Source organism: Dryas octopetala, chromosome 8 (genome assembly GCF_963921425.1).
Source record: "Dryas octopetala chromosome 8, drDryOcto1.1, whole genome shotgun sequence".
NCBI classification, from domain to species: domain Eukaryota; kingdom Viridiplantae; phylum Streptophyta; class Magnoliopsida; order Rosales; family Rosaceae; genus Dryas; species Dryas octopetala.
Genome location: NC_141373.1, coordinates 653,011 through 670,177, shown reverse-complemented (window position 1 = coordinate 670,177; position 17,167 = coordinate 653,011). Strand labels below are relative to the sequence as shown.

General features: G+C 33.4%; 2 protein-coding genes across 3 annotated transcripts; both read left to right on the top strand.

Moving 5' to 3' along the window:
• The first annotated feature begins 3,723 nt into the window (after positions 1–3,723).
• Positions 3,724–6,317, top strand: LOC147275615 (Cysteine proteinases superfamily protein). 2 transcript variants are annotated; one of them, XM_086254224.1, is made up of 3 exons: positions 3,724–3,884; positions 4,374–4,470; positions 5,259–6,317. In XM_086254224.1, exons 2-3 carry the CDS (start codon positions 4,379–4,381, stop codon positions 6,124–6,126), a joined length of 960 nt encoding a protein of 319 aa, XP_086110350.1. In that variant the 5' UTR covers positions 3,724–3,884; positions 4,374–4,378; the 3' UTR covers positions 6,127–6,317. The 2 variants fall into 2 exon arrangements, with proteins under 2 accessions (XP_086110350.1, XP_086110349.1); XM_086254223.1 differs by having other exon boundaries at positions 4,369–4,470.
• Positions 6,318–9,019: 2,702 nt separating this feature from the next.
• On the top strand, positions 9,020–9,672 carry LOC147275614 (Thioredoxin superfamily protein). Its single transcript, XM_086254660.1, has one exon. It carries the CDS (start codon positions 9,140–9,142, stop codon positions 9,464–9,466), a length of 327 nt encoding a protein of 108 aa, XP_086110786.1. The 5' UTR covers positions 9,020–9,139; the 3' UTR covers positions 9,467–9,672.
• Positions 9,673–17,167: the final 7,495 nt, after the last annotated feature.

The window sequence follows — 17,167 nt, the reverse complement described above, 5'->3', positions numbered from 1 at the left end:
ACTTTTTTGCAATATATGGTCCCTCCATCAAATTCATGGAATATAAAACTGTGACTAACTAATTAACCGACCTATACTATATATATATATATGTATCATTTTTTTACATATTTGTTATTTCATTTATGCGAACTATATATTGATTTCTAAATCTGGTTCAGCAAATGTTGATGCATGAAGTATGCATCCCTCCAAGATAGATTGGCCATAATTTGAATGCTCAAAATCCTTGCAAAGGAAGTAAAGTTGTTTAGGGGACACTCATATGGTGTCAGTCAACAGTTCTCGAAACCCTTGCATACATTTGCGAGTCTCCAAAAAGTTCTCGAAAACTTGTATACATTTGTGAGTTTTCTAATTTAAACCACATATTCAGCAAATATTATTGTTAACTTAATCAACAATCTAATTTTATACTAAAAAGATTTCCAATTAGTGAGTAAATTGCCCCATCCAAAAATTTGAAAAAGCCTTCATTTTACGACCGACAGTTGAAAATAAATGTATCTTCTCGTTTGTTCTGCATGATTTTATATGCAAAAATCCTAATATTAAACTTCGAGAATATGTACTTGGCCAAAAAAAAAAAACTTCGAGAATATGTCACGTGTCACTATGTCAGTCACCAATATTACATATAAATAAAGCCATTCGTGATGCATGACATGACCCTTGTCCTCATCAATCATACATGCTTGACAAGGCATTTAGGATTGGGTGGGGCGTTTGTGTAAATTTAATATTTTGGGTGGGTAGACAGGAAAAATAGAGGTTGGGTTGGGCTGTTGGTGGGCTTCAATTTAGCTGACGTAGTAAAACCCATTGGATCCACCTTGTACTTAATGGTCCTCCTGAGAATGGGCCTTATTAAAAGTCGTAGACAGAAAGTTTGGGCCCAATATCTTGTAGAGCATTGATTCACTTCTACTTTTGTTTTCTGTTCTCCCATGCTTGAGAATTTACTTTTCTTTAGTATGATGAGAAAATATGCTTAAGAGATTTCTAGAGCTATATGCGTTTTTTTTGTTGTCGAATAGAGCTATATGCGTTAAACGCAAGCATCGAAGCTATTTGTGGTGGTCAATCTCAGAGGTTCTATACCGCAATGGCATGCCTTCTTACATTACATTTATTCCATTTTAAAATTATATTTAAAGTACAAGGATGATACAAATTTTATTGATAAGAATGGTATGAATATGGTATAAGAAATATACGAATGTGTATAAAGAAGATACAAGTATGATATAATAAGGGTATGAATCTGATATGGGAGGGGTACAAATACAATACGTTTGTACCATTCTTTAATCATATTTGTACTTTGGCTATTTCATTTTTACCTTTTTTTTTTTTACATCATATTTGTACTCTTTTTTGTCAAAAAATGTACAAAATTGTAATTTTAGATATTTCATTTTTTACTCTTCTATGGTAATTTCAAGTAATTTGCTACCCACCCATAATGAGTGGGGTGCTCTACTAACCTCTAGAATTTTGGGGGCGTGCTTAAGAACACCTCGCTCCCCTAGTTTAACTTTTGTTATAGTTTTTTGAGAAAAATTTTCCTATAACAAAGATATGGACTTACTTAGCATCTTAAGATATATAAAAATTTTTGAAATTGAAGAAATTTGTATATGATGAATTATAAAAGCATAATTGTCATATTATTTAATTGAGATACTAAATTAGTCTGATCCATTTTGCATGGAAGTATAATTGTCTCTATGCCCTTTTTATATCATAGTTTTGTTTTTAGTTAAAATAATTAAGCCTTAATTAAAGCCAAAGTTATTTTTCTAAAAAAAAAAAAAAACCAAAGTTATTTTGTAAATTTTTTTATAGCGTTACAATCATGGAATTAAATTTTGAAAATTTCTCTAAATTTCTTTGAAATTTTCATTTTTTTTAGGTTTCAAAATATTATGATATTGAAATTGTCGAAATTTTGTTAAAAGTTTTAATTATTTTAGTCTAAATTTCTAATGAAATCAAAATTCTTTCAAAATTTTCAAAAAATTTTATATTTTTTTAATTTTTGAAAGGCTTAATTGTGTTTTTACCACCCAAAGTTTACATTGATTCTCATTTTACCACCCAGAACTTTATTTGTCTCACTTTACCACCCAAAGTTTACATTGATTCCCACTTTACCACTCAGAAATTTAGTTGTCCCACTTTACCACCCAAAGTTTACATTGATTCCTACTTTACCACCCAAAATTATTTTTCGTGTCCCAGTTAACCTTTTTCGGTCTATTCTGTCACTCTAGATTCAGGGGGTAAAGTAGGAATCAATGTAAATTGTGGGTGGTAAAGTAAGAATCAATGTAAACTTTGGGTGGTAAAGTGGGACAGATAAAGTTCTGGGTGGTAAAGTAAGAATCAATGTAAACTTTGGGTGATAAGTGAGACAAATAAAGTTCTGAGTGATAAAGTGAGAATCACCCCAAACTTTGAGTGGTAAAAACACAATTAAGCCTTTTTGAAATTCCAAAATTTAACTCCTTCGCAAAAACAGCACCTTCCTTTTCTAAAGTTTTTACATCCCAATTCCCAATACTAAACCCTCGAATGTTTTGCGTTATATCCCAAGGGTTTAAATTTCGAAAATTTCGGCGAAATTTCGGCGAAATTTTCGATTTGAGGAGGGATCGAAATCGAAACGGAGTTTTGTTAAATTTTCGGGATAATTTCGACGAAATTTTCAAAATTTTTGAAATTTCGCCGAAATACTCGAAATTTCGTCGAAGTTTTCGCTGGGCAGCGGCAGGGGGAGATCGGGGGAGAAAGTGGAGGGGCGGCGGCAGGGGGTGGCTGGGGGGCGCGGCAGGAGGGAGATCGAGGGCGCGCGGCAGGGGGGAGAAAGTGGTGAGGGTGAGGTGGCTTGGTGATGGATTGGGGAGAGAGAGAGAGAGAGAGGATGACGAAGAGTCTGGAAGAGATAAGAAAAAAAACTGGAGATGTCACGGGGGAAAGGAAAAGGAAGGAAAAAAGAGAAGGAAAAAAAAAGGAAAAGAAAAAAGGAAAAAAAAAAAGAAGGAAAAAAAAAAGAAAAGAAAAAAGGAAAAAAAAAGAAAAAAGAAAAAAAAAGGAAAGAAATAATAAAAAAGAGAAAAAAATTAAAAGGTTTAGGGTTGATTGGGATTTGAGGCATTTGGGCAATTGTAAAGAAAAAAAATGGTTTTGAATTTTTTTTGACCATTTTGAAGTTTCGTTTAGTTATTTTTAAACCCTAAATCAATAAACTTTAATATATTTTTATATAAAAATAATTAAAAATACCATAAAGGGCCTAAATCCTAATATATATACCATATCCTAAACAATATAGAGTATAGATTATAAAATATATAGGGTTTAATGTATAGATTATAGAGTATAAATAATATACTAATTTTATTTATTCATTATACTAATTTTATTTAACAGTATTTGTCTCCAGCGCACATTATATTCATCTTATATCATATGAAGCCTACTATATATATAATTAGTTTCTTCAATGTTTTTTATCAATTTAGTAGATAATATGTTAAATAAACATATGGTAAAGTTTCATTCAAAATTTCCGTATTTTGATAGTAATTTCCATCGTTTCCATCTAATTTTTGTCGAAATTTAAAAATCTTCCAAATTTCCGTCGAAATTTCCATCGAAATTTCCATCGAAATTTCCTCGAAACCCGAAATTTTATTCCTTGGTTATATACTTATATATTAATATTTATAAAAAATTTCGTTGGCTCTCCTCAATTAGGGCTTGCAGGGAGAGAGTGTAATCGGAATTGGACCATTAGGATTAGGGCTTTGCAGTGACAATCATAACCTTGTGAGGCTTCAACTTGCAATCGGCGCCAAGGTTGAAAGGAAGACTCTTTGGTAAGTAGATTTGGTTCTACCTATCAGCTAAAATAGATTTCGAATTTGAACTTCATAGGCTCAGCATCATATTCAAGCATCCAAAGTTCCAAACCGTTGTTTCAAATCCTTGGAACCAAAACAGAGTCTTAAAGTTGGGTTTTTTTTCTTTTTTTTTCTTTTCTTTTTCTTTTCAAAGAATGTTAAATTTCAATTCTTCTTAGTCAAATGGTTGGATTGCACTTGGCTAGAGGGTCTATAAAAGTTAATAATTTCATTTTGGGTTGTCATATTTTGGTTTGTTTATGCTAAAACCATTCCTTGGACTTTAGGTGAAGTTCATTGTATATCGTGGTGTTCTTTTTGTGATTGGCTTTGTTGTAGTCTTGAAAGTTTCTCACCTTTTTCATTTATTGGCTGCTAGGTTAGGCTAGAGTTCAGTAAAGGCTGAAACTTTTTGAACTTGTGATTGTGGGTAATACTTTTAATGTCAATGTTGTTTCAGAGTAGCTCAAATGGCGGATAACCAAGAAATATCTGAAACAATGTCGGACGAAGCATCTGAAAATGTACAGGAAACTCGCGATGAGATGCTTTCTAGGCACAGGTGATTTGTTCATCAAGTCTGCGTTATCAGTTGTTTTCTTTTGATTATGCTTATGGTGTTGGATTTGGCTGGGGTTTTATTGGTAATGAAAATAAGATGAGTTTTTTAAATCCATATAGTATTCAATTACAATTTACAATTTACAATTTACAAATGTGGTCGTCTATTTCTATTATGAAGGCATATATTCAATGTATTTGAATTTGTAAAATTGTAATTGTAAATTAGATGATCATTACATTTTGGGAGCTTCTATTTGCACTAAAAGAATACTCACCTCACCCACATCCTCTCTACGCCAACTTTGAAATTTTTGAATACTACAACTTTGCACTAAAAGAATACTACAATTTTTTAATAGAATACCAAACATGCCCTTAATTTTCTCATACCACCTCCATAATCTCAAGGATACCCTTCCCTGGTAACTTTTTTGCTGCTCTGGTGACCATGGCCAGAGCCTAGTGCCGCTGGGGCCATGGCCAGAAAATTTCTTCTTGCTTTCTTTTCTTATATTGATCCTTGAATGTAATTTGTTTTGAAGGATAAAATATTAAAAAAAAAAAAAAAACATTCTATAGAAGGTGAGTGCAACAAGCATTTTCTTTTTATGCAAATAGAACTTACACAGGTGTTTTCATGTTTTTCAACAAGTGGTTGATAATAAGAATGAGGATTCACTGTAGCCTGTAGGTTAATTGAGGCTGGTGCCTAATTATTAGGTCTAGTCTTCCAATTTTCCCATAGATGATTCATGTCATTCCCCTATGACATTTTTGTGTATTCAGGAAGGAGATATCAAAACTGCAGGACAAGGAAACTGAATTGAAAAAGGCAGCAGCCAAAGGTAGCAAGGCTGAACAAAAAGCTAAGAAAAAGCAGGTGGAGGAAGAGATTTCTCGACTTTCTGCTAAGCTTAAAGAAAAACATGCTGAAGAACTTGCATTATTAGGCTATAGCACTAGTAATGGAAAGGAAAAAAACAATATTGACACTTTAGTGAAGGCCATAGCTGGAGTTTCTGTCACCAGTCAACCTGATAGTGCAAAGCCCAGCAAGAGTTCAAAGAGGCGAGAAAAAAGGGCTCAGCAAGATGCAGCTAGGGAGCAAAGAATTCAAGAAGAGCAGAGCAGCATAATAAGTGATCGAATGGTTGAGAATGAGAAACTAGAGAAAAAGGTTGAACCCCTTGGTTTGACCATTAATGAAATAAAACCCGATGGTCATTGCCTCTACCGAGCTATCCAGGATCAGCTTGCCCACCTCTCCGGAGGTTTATCACCTTACACATACCAAGAACTTCGAGAAATGGTGGCTGCTTATATGAGGAAGCATGCATCTGACTTTCTCCCATTCTTCTTGTCAGACAATCCAGTAGAAGGTGATTCTGATGATTCACTCTCAGAAAGGTTTGAGAACTACTGTAAAGAGGTGGAGTCAACAGCAGCATGGGGAGGGCAGCTAGAGCTTGGGGCTTTAACTCACTGCCTTAAAAAGCATATCATGATATTCTCAGGATCCTTCCCTGATGTGGAGATGGGTAAGGAGTACAAATCTGATAGCGGGACCAGTTCTTCTGATTCGAGTATTATGTTGTCATACCACAAGCATGCATTTGGGCTTGGTGAGCACTATAATTCTTTGGTCCCAATATGATCAAATAGCATCATCATCCACAAAAACACACTTGGCTTGCTCATCTGGTTTGTAAGTTGTGGTGAGAACAAGCACGTTTTGAGCTCTAAATTAATCCTTGATACTACAGTAGACAGTGACTATTCAGATTGATGTTTATTTTATCATTTAACTTTCTTTAATGTTCTAAATTTTATGGACTAAGTTGTGTACCTAAATCTTGTTTAATGAATATTTGACATGTGTTAGAACCGGTTCTGGCTTCTACTCCAAATAGTAGGCTCCTATTGAACCCCAGTCCCCTAGATTGTTACGTCATATGACTCATATGGAATAGTATAGGCTGATATATATATAGATATGCCATGGGCGTTGGGCCTGTGGGCCAAGTTATTGATTCTGAATTGTGGGCTCTCTATCTGGTTTTAACGAGGGTCAGAGAGCAAGGCCTTTCCTATCCACTGTTATAGAATAGTTGAAGCTAATCCCACTTGCTAACTGAAAGCTGCAGCCTGCAGCACAAGATCATACGGCCAGTCTCAGTTTCTACTTGGATTTGGGCCCTGGCTTCTTTCCATGGGCCTATGATGGGCTTTGGCTTCTTTTCATGGGCCTACCAGTGGGGCAACTATATTTTTACCACACAAAAAAAGAAAATCCCAGAGTCAAGTCTACAGACTACAATCCCAATACTCATAAGAGTTGTGGTTTTTTTTTTATTTCATTTTTTCGAATAAGTAAAGAAACTACAAAAAATAAGCATAGTTTCAAAGGCAGAATCCTACTCTAAACAAGTAGTAGTACGTCTTTATCTAATCCATTTTGTGATGCCAAAAACCACCCTCGCATTAATTTGTTAAATTTCTAGACATCCACACACAACAAAGAAATGGATCGAGATGCACCCATATTCATTCATCTCGAAAGAGTATTGTTGAGAGTAATATGGAGCAATGTCCCACATCGGAAAACTAGAGCTTAGCATATGTGCTTATAAGTCTTTGTCCTCTTCACCTATTGCCAATTGGTTTTGGGATTGATGCCTAGATTTCTTTATGGTATCAGAGCAGGTTATCCACGTGATGCGTCTAACGTCCACACGTACTCCCACGTCACCCAATATAAATTGCCTACGTGTTAGGCTTAAATGACGCCACACATGCGAGGGCGTGTTGAGAGAAATCTCACATTGAAGATGTGAGAGCCTTGCTAGTGATTTATAAGGGTTTGGGCTACTCCTCCCATTGCCAATTAGTTTTGGAATGGATGCCTAGAGCACATATGCTAAGCTCTAGTTTTCCGATGTAGGACATTGCTCTACATTACTCTCAACACGCCCCCGCACGTGTAGCGAGATTTTGAGCCTTACACGTGAACAAATTATATTGGGTGACGTGAGAGCACGTGTGGCTGTTGGGCCTTATACGCGGATAACTTGTCTCTGATACCATGATAGAATTAGAGCATCCAACCCAAAACCAATTTGCAATGAGAGGAGTAGCCCAAACCCTTATAAGCCACTAGCAAGGCCCTTACATCTTCAATGTGAGATTTCTCTCAACAAGTATGAAGACCACCAAAAGAGAAAAAGTTGTTGAGAAATGATTAAATTATTTGTAATTGGATTATATCAGAATTTCACTATAAATGTCTTTCACAAAGGCCAAAGGAATATTTTCTAGCCACTTAAATTTTCTCTATATGAGCTGAGATCATGTTCGTGATCATCATGTGGCGAATATGCCCAATTTCTTTTTTTCTTTTTCTGTAGCTTTGTCAACCGTACCTAAATTTCTTTTTTTTTTGAGTAACTTCTTAGAAAAGAAATAATAATCCATATATAGGAGATCGAGGAGATCGAGCTTTGAGAAAGCAATCTTCTTTTGGAACCTCATGCTGTAATCAAACCCAAATTAGAATCATTATGATCAACCCAAAGATTGGAATCACATATATTTATGTGATTGGCATGCAAGACATCGAAACTTAGAATGTAGACTTGCACAAATGACTTAGAATTTTAATATATTAATTAATATATTGTTCTAAAGAATGAACCCTTCGAAATTTCGAAAAGCTAGCCACATGTTAATTAAATTAGGCAGGCTAGCAAGTGGCTGTATAATCTGATATAAGAGCTATTTGGACTTTTTCCCTTTAAATCTTCTGAAGATAATAGTTTAATGTACAAACATATATTAATTTGTTTCTATCCCAAGAAATTGAGAATATCTCAGTGGCATATATTTCTTTCCTATTTGTACAAACATGTCTAGTATATATGTTATCTTTATCCTTATTACGTGGCTTTTCATGCTTGGAAGGGCAGATCTTAATGAATTAACCACCTTTAATCAGAATCTTATGCATGCAAATTTCTTCTTTAATAATTACTTGACTTTCTATACAAGCTGCTTTCGGTTCTCTCTTGAGTTGAAGAGAGCTAGGATGCGAATCTTGTTATTCTATCCACTCCATAAACCCAACTTCGATCTTTCTCCACTTATCTACCAAGATGCTACAGAATATTTAACTGGAGAGGTGGTAGAGAATTACCAAAATACCCTAGCTTATCATGGGCACCATTTATTGGTACTCACAGATCGATATCCCACCTTGCTGTCACAATTTGCATGGATGCGACTTGCTTCTTCCATATGGGCAGTCGAAATGACAACTTTAGCCTCAACTTTGCCAAAATGCTCACCAGATACATGAACATACTGATGTGCAAGTTGTCATTTCACTCTGCAGACAATATGATCAGCTATAGGTTACTATCAAGTAATCATGCATAAAGGCTAGGGTAATTTGGGAATCAACTACTTGACCCCTCTTTAAGCTTCTATTAATCAACCAGTATAAATAGAGCTATAATGGACTTCAACTTCATCATCATCAATTCATCATCAAGCATAAATCTCACAGACTAGCTCGATCTACGAGACTACTAGGACACTCACATATTTCTAAGTACACTCACATATTTTCTAAGTACACTCTCTCACACTCAGAGTCACAGCCAGCGATCGATATGGACATGGTGGCGAGGTTGGTGGATGAGAAGCCGTTGGTGATATTCAGCAAGAGTTCATGTTGCATGAGTCACTCTATAAAGTCATTCCTACATGGGTTTGGAGCAAACCCTACAGTTTACGAGCTTGATCAAATGCCAAGTGGACAAGCACAACAAATCGAACGGGCACTGTTGCAGATGGGGTGTAGGCCGAGTGTCCCTGCTGTCTTCATAGGCCAACAGTTCGTGGGAGGTACTAATACAGTCATGGGTCTCCACGTACAGAACAGGCTTGTCCCATTGCTCATCAGAGCTAAGGCTATTTGGATTTGGAATGAAAGGTAGTATACTATATATATATATATATATATATATCTCTCTCTCTCTCTCTCTCTCTCAGTACCAAACTTCGCTACTATATATATTGAGGATAAACGGGCTAGCTCTTTGTAATAATATTTAAGAGAGGCTCTTTTTGTATTTTGATTTTCGGTACTAGTTACCTTGTATGACTAAATGAGAACTTTATATCACGTTTTTTATGGATCATACATAGCCTTCAAACTCAAATACTCGATCTACTTCTTTTTATTGGTCATATATCATTTCGTTAACATCCCATCTACTAAAATGTGCGTTAGATTAACTAGTTAATCACATCCTTTAGCTACAAGATCTTAAGATATATAATTTTATGATATGTTTAATTATTAGCAAAATTAGCACACATATAAGGTAATACAAAATCAAATACCTTTGACATTTTTGAGGACTTGAATTTAAAACGTTTGAGTATATAATTGTTCGTTTACTGTTGAAACACGTGTATACTCTTGAAGGTTTTAAAAACTTTAATTTAGATAATAGAGTAGTACAACATAAAGACTAAAAATGTATTCTTGAAGGTTTTAAAAACTTTAATTTAGATAATAGAGTAGTACATAAAGACTAAAAATGTGACGCCATTAATAAATCGAGGAGAGAAGTGAGATCTGTAAAAGTGGCCTCATCTCTACTACTAACAGCTAGAGATAATATATACAAAATAATCATTTACCAGATGGTACATATAATTATATAAGTTATATAACATAAGTACATAACTCGTGTAAAATTGCTTAAAAATTGAGTGGAGTGCCGGCATGATTCCATGGAGACATGCATGTTATGAATAAACACGTGTACTATGCTCACGTCATGCAAATTCCGAGACGACAAGAAAATATGGAATAGCAAGCCACGTGATCATCACAAGGTAATCAATGTAGAGTACAAAGATGCCCATATATGCCACATTCACCTCGAACGTCAGGGAATTTTCTGACGCTCAACTTCATGCTGTCTAGCTGTTATTGCAGAATATATATATATATATATATATATATATATATATAGCCTGATTCATGTGTGTGGATGTTCGCACCGTAAGAACATCTCACACTGATCCATTGTTCGACGCCAAACGATTGACAGGTGTGAGACATTCGCACTTGAAAATTCTCCTATATATATCTATATAAAATGGATTTTTCATATCATCGATCAAATTCATCATATATATATTTTTTAATTTACTTAATATATACTTTAATTGAATATATATATATATGTGTGTGTAAATTAATTAACGTTTGTAATGCCAGGATTCGTCCTTGCAAAGTTGCAATCTTGATTATATATATTCTTGTTATAGAATATCACTACATTGTAATATTGTATTGTGTTATATGTTATCCACAAAAATAGACCGTCCCCAGTCCCCCCTTATCCAGAAAAAAAAAAAAAAAAAAAGTAGAATTCAAAATTGACATTCTACCAAAACTCTCTCTCTCTCTCTCTCTCTCTCTCTCTCTCTCTCTCTCTCTCTCTCTCTCTCTCTCTCTCATATACAAGTTTGCGTTAGCTATATGTAATATGTTGGAAACTTGGAATAGATCGATCATAGTAATTAAGTTTAAGCGTCAAGTATATACAAAAAGTTTGACTACGTACATTGGGTTATTCCTTAATTAATATATCATATATGGAGTGCAGTGAAACGTGTCTCTCTCAAAATCTCAAGAATATTCTAGTAAATTTTAAAGATGGAGGAATATGATTTGATGGATTACTTAATCATATATCATATATGATTTGATCATGAGTATTTAATCTACCCAATAGATAATATATCGAGCTATCTAAGTCAGGTATCACGTACTGTATCAGGTTCATAATTATGCGATTAATATATCGTAAAATCAATCAAACCTTTTAAAAATATTAACCAAAAGGCTTGCATGCCCAGCTTCAGCTTCTTTCTAAAGCAAACCCGCATAACTTTCAAAAAATATTAGTCATTTTCTTTTACAATATATGCATGCTGATTATGCTCTTGAAATCCTAATTAATCAGAATCATATACGTATCAACATAATCAGTTTAAAGCATATTAAAATGCTGGCACGACCAAGGAATAAAATTTCGAGTTTCGACGGAAATTTCGAAGATTTTTAAATTTCGACATAAATTAGATGGAAATGACGAAAATTACTATCAAAATACGAAAATTTTGAATAAAACTTTACCATATGTTTATTTAACATATTATCTACTTAATTAATAAAAAACATTGAAGAAATCAAATTATATAGTAGGTTTCATGTGATATAAGGTGAATATAATGCGCGCTGGAGCAAATACTGTTAAATAAAATTAGTATAATGAATAAACAAAATTAGTATATTCTTAATTTATATTGTATAATTTAATTATACACTAAAATCTAAAATCTAAACCCTAATACTCTATATATTCTATATACCCTAATACTCTTTATACTCTATAATCTATACATTAAACCCTATATACTCTATATTTTTTACGATCTTAGGTTTTAAGCCCTTTAGAATACTTTTAATTATTTTTTTATATAGAAATGTATTAAAGTTTAAGGTTTAAAATAACTAAAAGAAATCTCAAACTTTTTTTTCTTCTTTCCAATTGCCCAAAGGCCCTAAACCCCCCCCTTTTTTTTTTTTTTTTTTCTTTCCTTACTTTTTTTCTCCGTGCCTCTCTCTTCAGTCTTTTTTTTATTTTTTATCTTTCCTTCCTTTTTTCCAGTGTCTCTTACTTAGCCAAGCTTTGTCTTCACTAAGTGTAACAACCCAAATTTTGTTACTTAAATTTTTCAAATTTGTTTTAAGGTTTGTTTAAAGGAATTAGAAATTTCTTTAAATTTATTTTAACTAACTTAGACCTTTGGTTGTGGTTCTAGAGCTTAGTTGTGTGGAAATGAATTTTAGAAAATGAAAATTCAAGAATTTGACGATTATTATTTTTTTCAGAATTAAATTATAAGAGTAGGATTTTTCATAATTTTTTTGAAAGAAATTTGACTATTTGAGGTTATAGGAAATTAGTACTCATCAATACGAGTTCGTATAATTTTTCAGTGAATTATTTGGAGTCTCGAGCTATTTTTGGTGAATTTTTGAAATTAGAGAAAATAGAAAATATGAAAATTTCGATAATTTCGATAAATTTCGATAAATTTCGGGAAATTTCGATAAATTTCGGATAAATTTTCCCGAAAAATTATTAAACATGTGTTTCGATTTCGACACCCTAAAAAAACGAAAATTTCGAAATTTAATTCCTTAGGCACGACCAATAATTAAGAAATATTATTAACCAAATTAATAAGTAATTTCTTATCCACTTCAAGCACTACTATTAATTGATTGATAGGAAAATCACTTCAATCTAAAATAAGTACTTATGGGTACGGATGGGACCAGCTAACAAAGCTTAGGATTTGAGAAACACCTAACAGGTGCTTTATCATGAAGCACTTTCAAGTGTTTTTATTAAATTACTTAGGATTAAGAAAAACTTATTACATCTAGTTATGTTTGGCACTGGTTTCAGAACTGTTAAAAGTGTTTTTAAATTAATAAAAAAGTTTTTGGTAGCATTTGGCAAAAATAAATTAAAGTTCTTCTAGATTATAAAATCATTTTTAAGGAGTTAAGTACATGCTTCTTGATGGAGAAAGCATTTCCAAGTACTTTTGCTAGCTTGAATCACTTCATTAGAATTTGTGTAAAAATTTATATGTGCTTAATTTTTAGTAGAAACGTACACTTTCAGGAAAAATATTACTGAATAAAAGTACTTCTTAAAAAGCAGTGTTAAACGAGCTTGTGGATTTAATAAGTTTTTTTTAATCCTGGAATGTATCATGACCTTAATTAGTTGTAAGGGTTAAAGATCTTTGTTTGACCTTAAATAGCCACACAATATTCCAATGCTTTTGATCATTCATTCAATTGTCAATATTTTTGGGCATAAATATATAGCAAACTTTTAACTAACCGACAAATTGGATTGGATGCCTAAATATATAGCACCTCATTTTAGTGAACCACATGTTACTAATTGTAGAAATATATGGTATGCAAAAAAGCAAAACAAATTGTAGAAATATATGATTTACGCAGAGAATAATTTTAGTGGCTCATTGTTGATAGACTTGGTGGGTCAAGGTATCTTCGATCTTCTTCTTGTACGGAAATCACGTGGATTAATTGATGGGGTAAATCCGACGGTGTACGAGCTCGATGAAATCCCAACCGGGGAGGCCATTGAAAGAGCACTGGTTCAACAGTTTATTGGTGGAGCTGTGCAGATCATGATCGAGCCTCCAAGTCAGAAACCAGCTTTGTAGCGTCTATTCCATAATGACATGCATGCATGCTATGAACAAACACGTGTTGCAAGGGATGCTCACATCATGCGATTTCGGAAACGACAAGAAAATATGGAATAGCAAGCCACGTGATCATCACAACGTAAAGATGTTTTGAGAACAACTTAATCAACTTGTAGAGTACAAAGATGCCCACATTCACCTCAAGAGGGAATTTTCTGACGCTCAACTTCATGCTATGCTGTGTCGTTTGTAGAATATAATTAACATAGATTTTCCATATCATCGATCATTCATCATATAATATATGCTTTGGTTTCATAATTAAGTACGTTGTTTATTTTACTTTATTTTTACTTAATTGAACAAAATTATTTATATAAAAATTGACGTTTAATTGTGATGCCAGGAGCCGTCCTTGCAATCTTACATGCATATATATTCTTGTTCTAGAATTTTACTACATTGTATTGTGTTATATCCACAAAAATAGACAGTCCCCACTTATCCACAAATAAAGTAAAATTCAAAATTGACATTCTACCAAAATATTCTCTTTCTTCCTTTCTTTAATATATATTATATTGTATATAAATATTGATTTTACAATCATTTTAAAATTTAAATCCTACCATTAAATTTGTATTTTTGACTTGTGTCTTATGTTAAGTCCTTAAGTGAATCAAAATAGATATAATATATTTAATATGACTCTGTGTCAAGCAAAGAAAATGCGTATGTTGAAATTGATGACAGCTAGTAATTAATTAATTAAGTTTTAAGCGTCTAAGTATATACAAAAAGTTTGACAATATCGGGTTATTCCTTAATTCATATATGCTATATCATATGTCATATGTCATATGTCATATATCATATATGGTGTGCAGCGGTACGCGTCTCTCTCAAAATCTCAAGAATATATATTACGTACTGTAAAATATTTTAAAGATGGAATTTGATTTGATCTCGATTACGTACCTGGCTCGGGTATCAGGTTCATGATCATTCATCATTAATAATGTAATAATCATGTGGTTAGTATGTATATCGTACCTGCATGCAGATATATCACAAATCAAACTTTTTAAAAATGTTATCCAAAGGGCTTGCATGCCTGGCTTCTTTCTAAAGCAAAGGCGCATAACTTTGAAAAAATATTAGTCCTTTTCTTTTACAATATACATATATATGATGCATGAGTATATTCTTGAAATCCTAATTTATAAGGATCAATATAAAAAATAGAGATAATTAGACTTAATTCTTTTAGAAAAACAGTTTTTACATAGAGACCGAGGGTGTTTTAAAATTTATAAAAAAATCTTTTTAATTCATAATAATTTATAAAAAAATCATTTTAATTCATAATAAAGTTCTTTTAATTTATAAAAAAATTCTTTTAATTTAAAATAAAGTCTTTCCCCATTTTGAAGGGTATTTTCCCTCCTAACCTAAAATCTTAAAATTAAAACCTAACATATATAAAGCCGTAAAAAAAAAAATAAAAGGACTTAATTAAAAACTTTAAATCACTACCGGTCTTAGTTTAAGAAAGATTCATAAAATGAACTAGACGCTAAGTCTCCCTAAAAAATATCATCTCTACGTACATTGACTATTTATAATTGAACATATTAAAATGGTGACATGATCGATCAATAATTAAGAAATATTCTTAACCACGTCCAGCACTACAATTAATTGATTAATAGCTAGGAAAATCACTTCAACAATAAGTACTTATGGTACGGATGGGACTGGTTAACAAAGTTTTTAAGGGACGTAATAAGTTGTTCTTAATCCTTAGATTAATTTAGTCAATGAGTGGATCGTGACCTTAATTAATTATAGGGGTAAAGATCCTTGTTTGACCTTAATTAGCCATGCACGCTCACAGTATTCCAATGCTTTTGGCCTGGTCATTCAATTGTCAATATTTGTGGGCATAAATATAAAGCAAGCTTTTACTTTTTAGTGCACTAACCGATCGACCAATTGGGATTGGATGCCTATAGCTAAATAAATATATACTATATAGCACCTTAATTTAATAAATATCGAGGAGCCACATATATGTTACTAATTATAGCAATATTTATGATTTACTCATAAGGATAGAATACTTTTAGTGGCATCTCTTCCAATTCCATTGTTGATAACGTGGTGGGTCCTTAAGGTATCTTCGATGATCGATCTCCTTCTTGTACGAAAAATCACGTGGATTAATTGACAAACAACGTGTTTAGGGTTTAATAATTTCAGCATATTTCATTAATCACATAAAAAAGGTATTTATACCTGTACAAGTGAGGGTCTAAATAGCAAATACATCTATTCCTATAATTACAAGAAAACCCATATAAACTAGGAATTTAACACTCCCCCTCAAGTTGGTGCATAAACATCACACATGCCCAACTTGATAAGTGAACAATCAAATATCCTACTCGACACAGCCTTGGTAAGAACATCAGCCAGCTGGTCTTCAGATTTCACAAAAGGGAACTCAACAATCTTAGCCTCTAATTTCTCCTTAATGAAATGACGATCAATTTCCACGTGCTTCGTACGATCGTGTTGAACCGGATTATGAGCAATCTCAATCGCAGATTTATTATCACAAAATAACTTCATAGCGACCTTGGGTTTACACCCCAAATCTATCAACAACCTCCTTAGCCACAGGAGCTCACAAATACCATTTGCCATACCTCGGTACTCCGCTTCGGCACTGGATCTAGACACCACCTGTTGTTTCTTACTTCGCCAAGTAACTAAATTACCACCAACAAAGGTGAAATACCCAGCTGTAGACCTCCTATCATCTGCTGATCCTGCCCAATCAGCATCTGTAAATCCAATAACATCCAAATGGTCATGTTTACTAAATAACAACCCTTTACCTGGTGCGGATTTCAGATACCTCAAGATACGTTCAACTCCATCCATATGCAATTTCCGTGGGTCATGCATGAACTGACTCACCACATTAACAGCATAGGCAATGTCCGGTCGAGTGTGAGCTAGATAAATTAGTCTCCCCACAAGTCTTTGATATCTTCCTCTGTCAGTCGGAGCAGAATTGTAGCTTTCAAACAACTTATGGTTCTGCTCAATAGGAGTTGCAGCAGGCTTACAAGCCAGCATACCTGTTTCTGTCAAGAGATCAAGAACATACTTTCTCTGGGACAAAAAAATCCCATGTGAAGATCTCGCTACTTCAATCCCAAGGAAATACTTCAGGTTACCTAATTCTTTCATCTCAAACTCAGAAGCCAGGTAAGTTTGTAGCGAGGCCATCTCCTCCTGATCATCTCCTGTCAAAACCATATCATCCACATATATAATGAGTA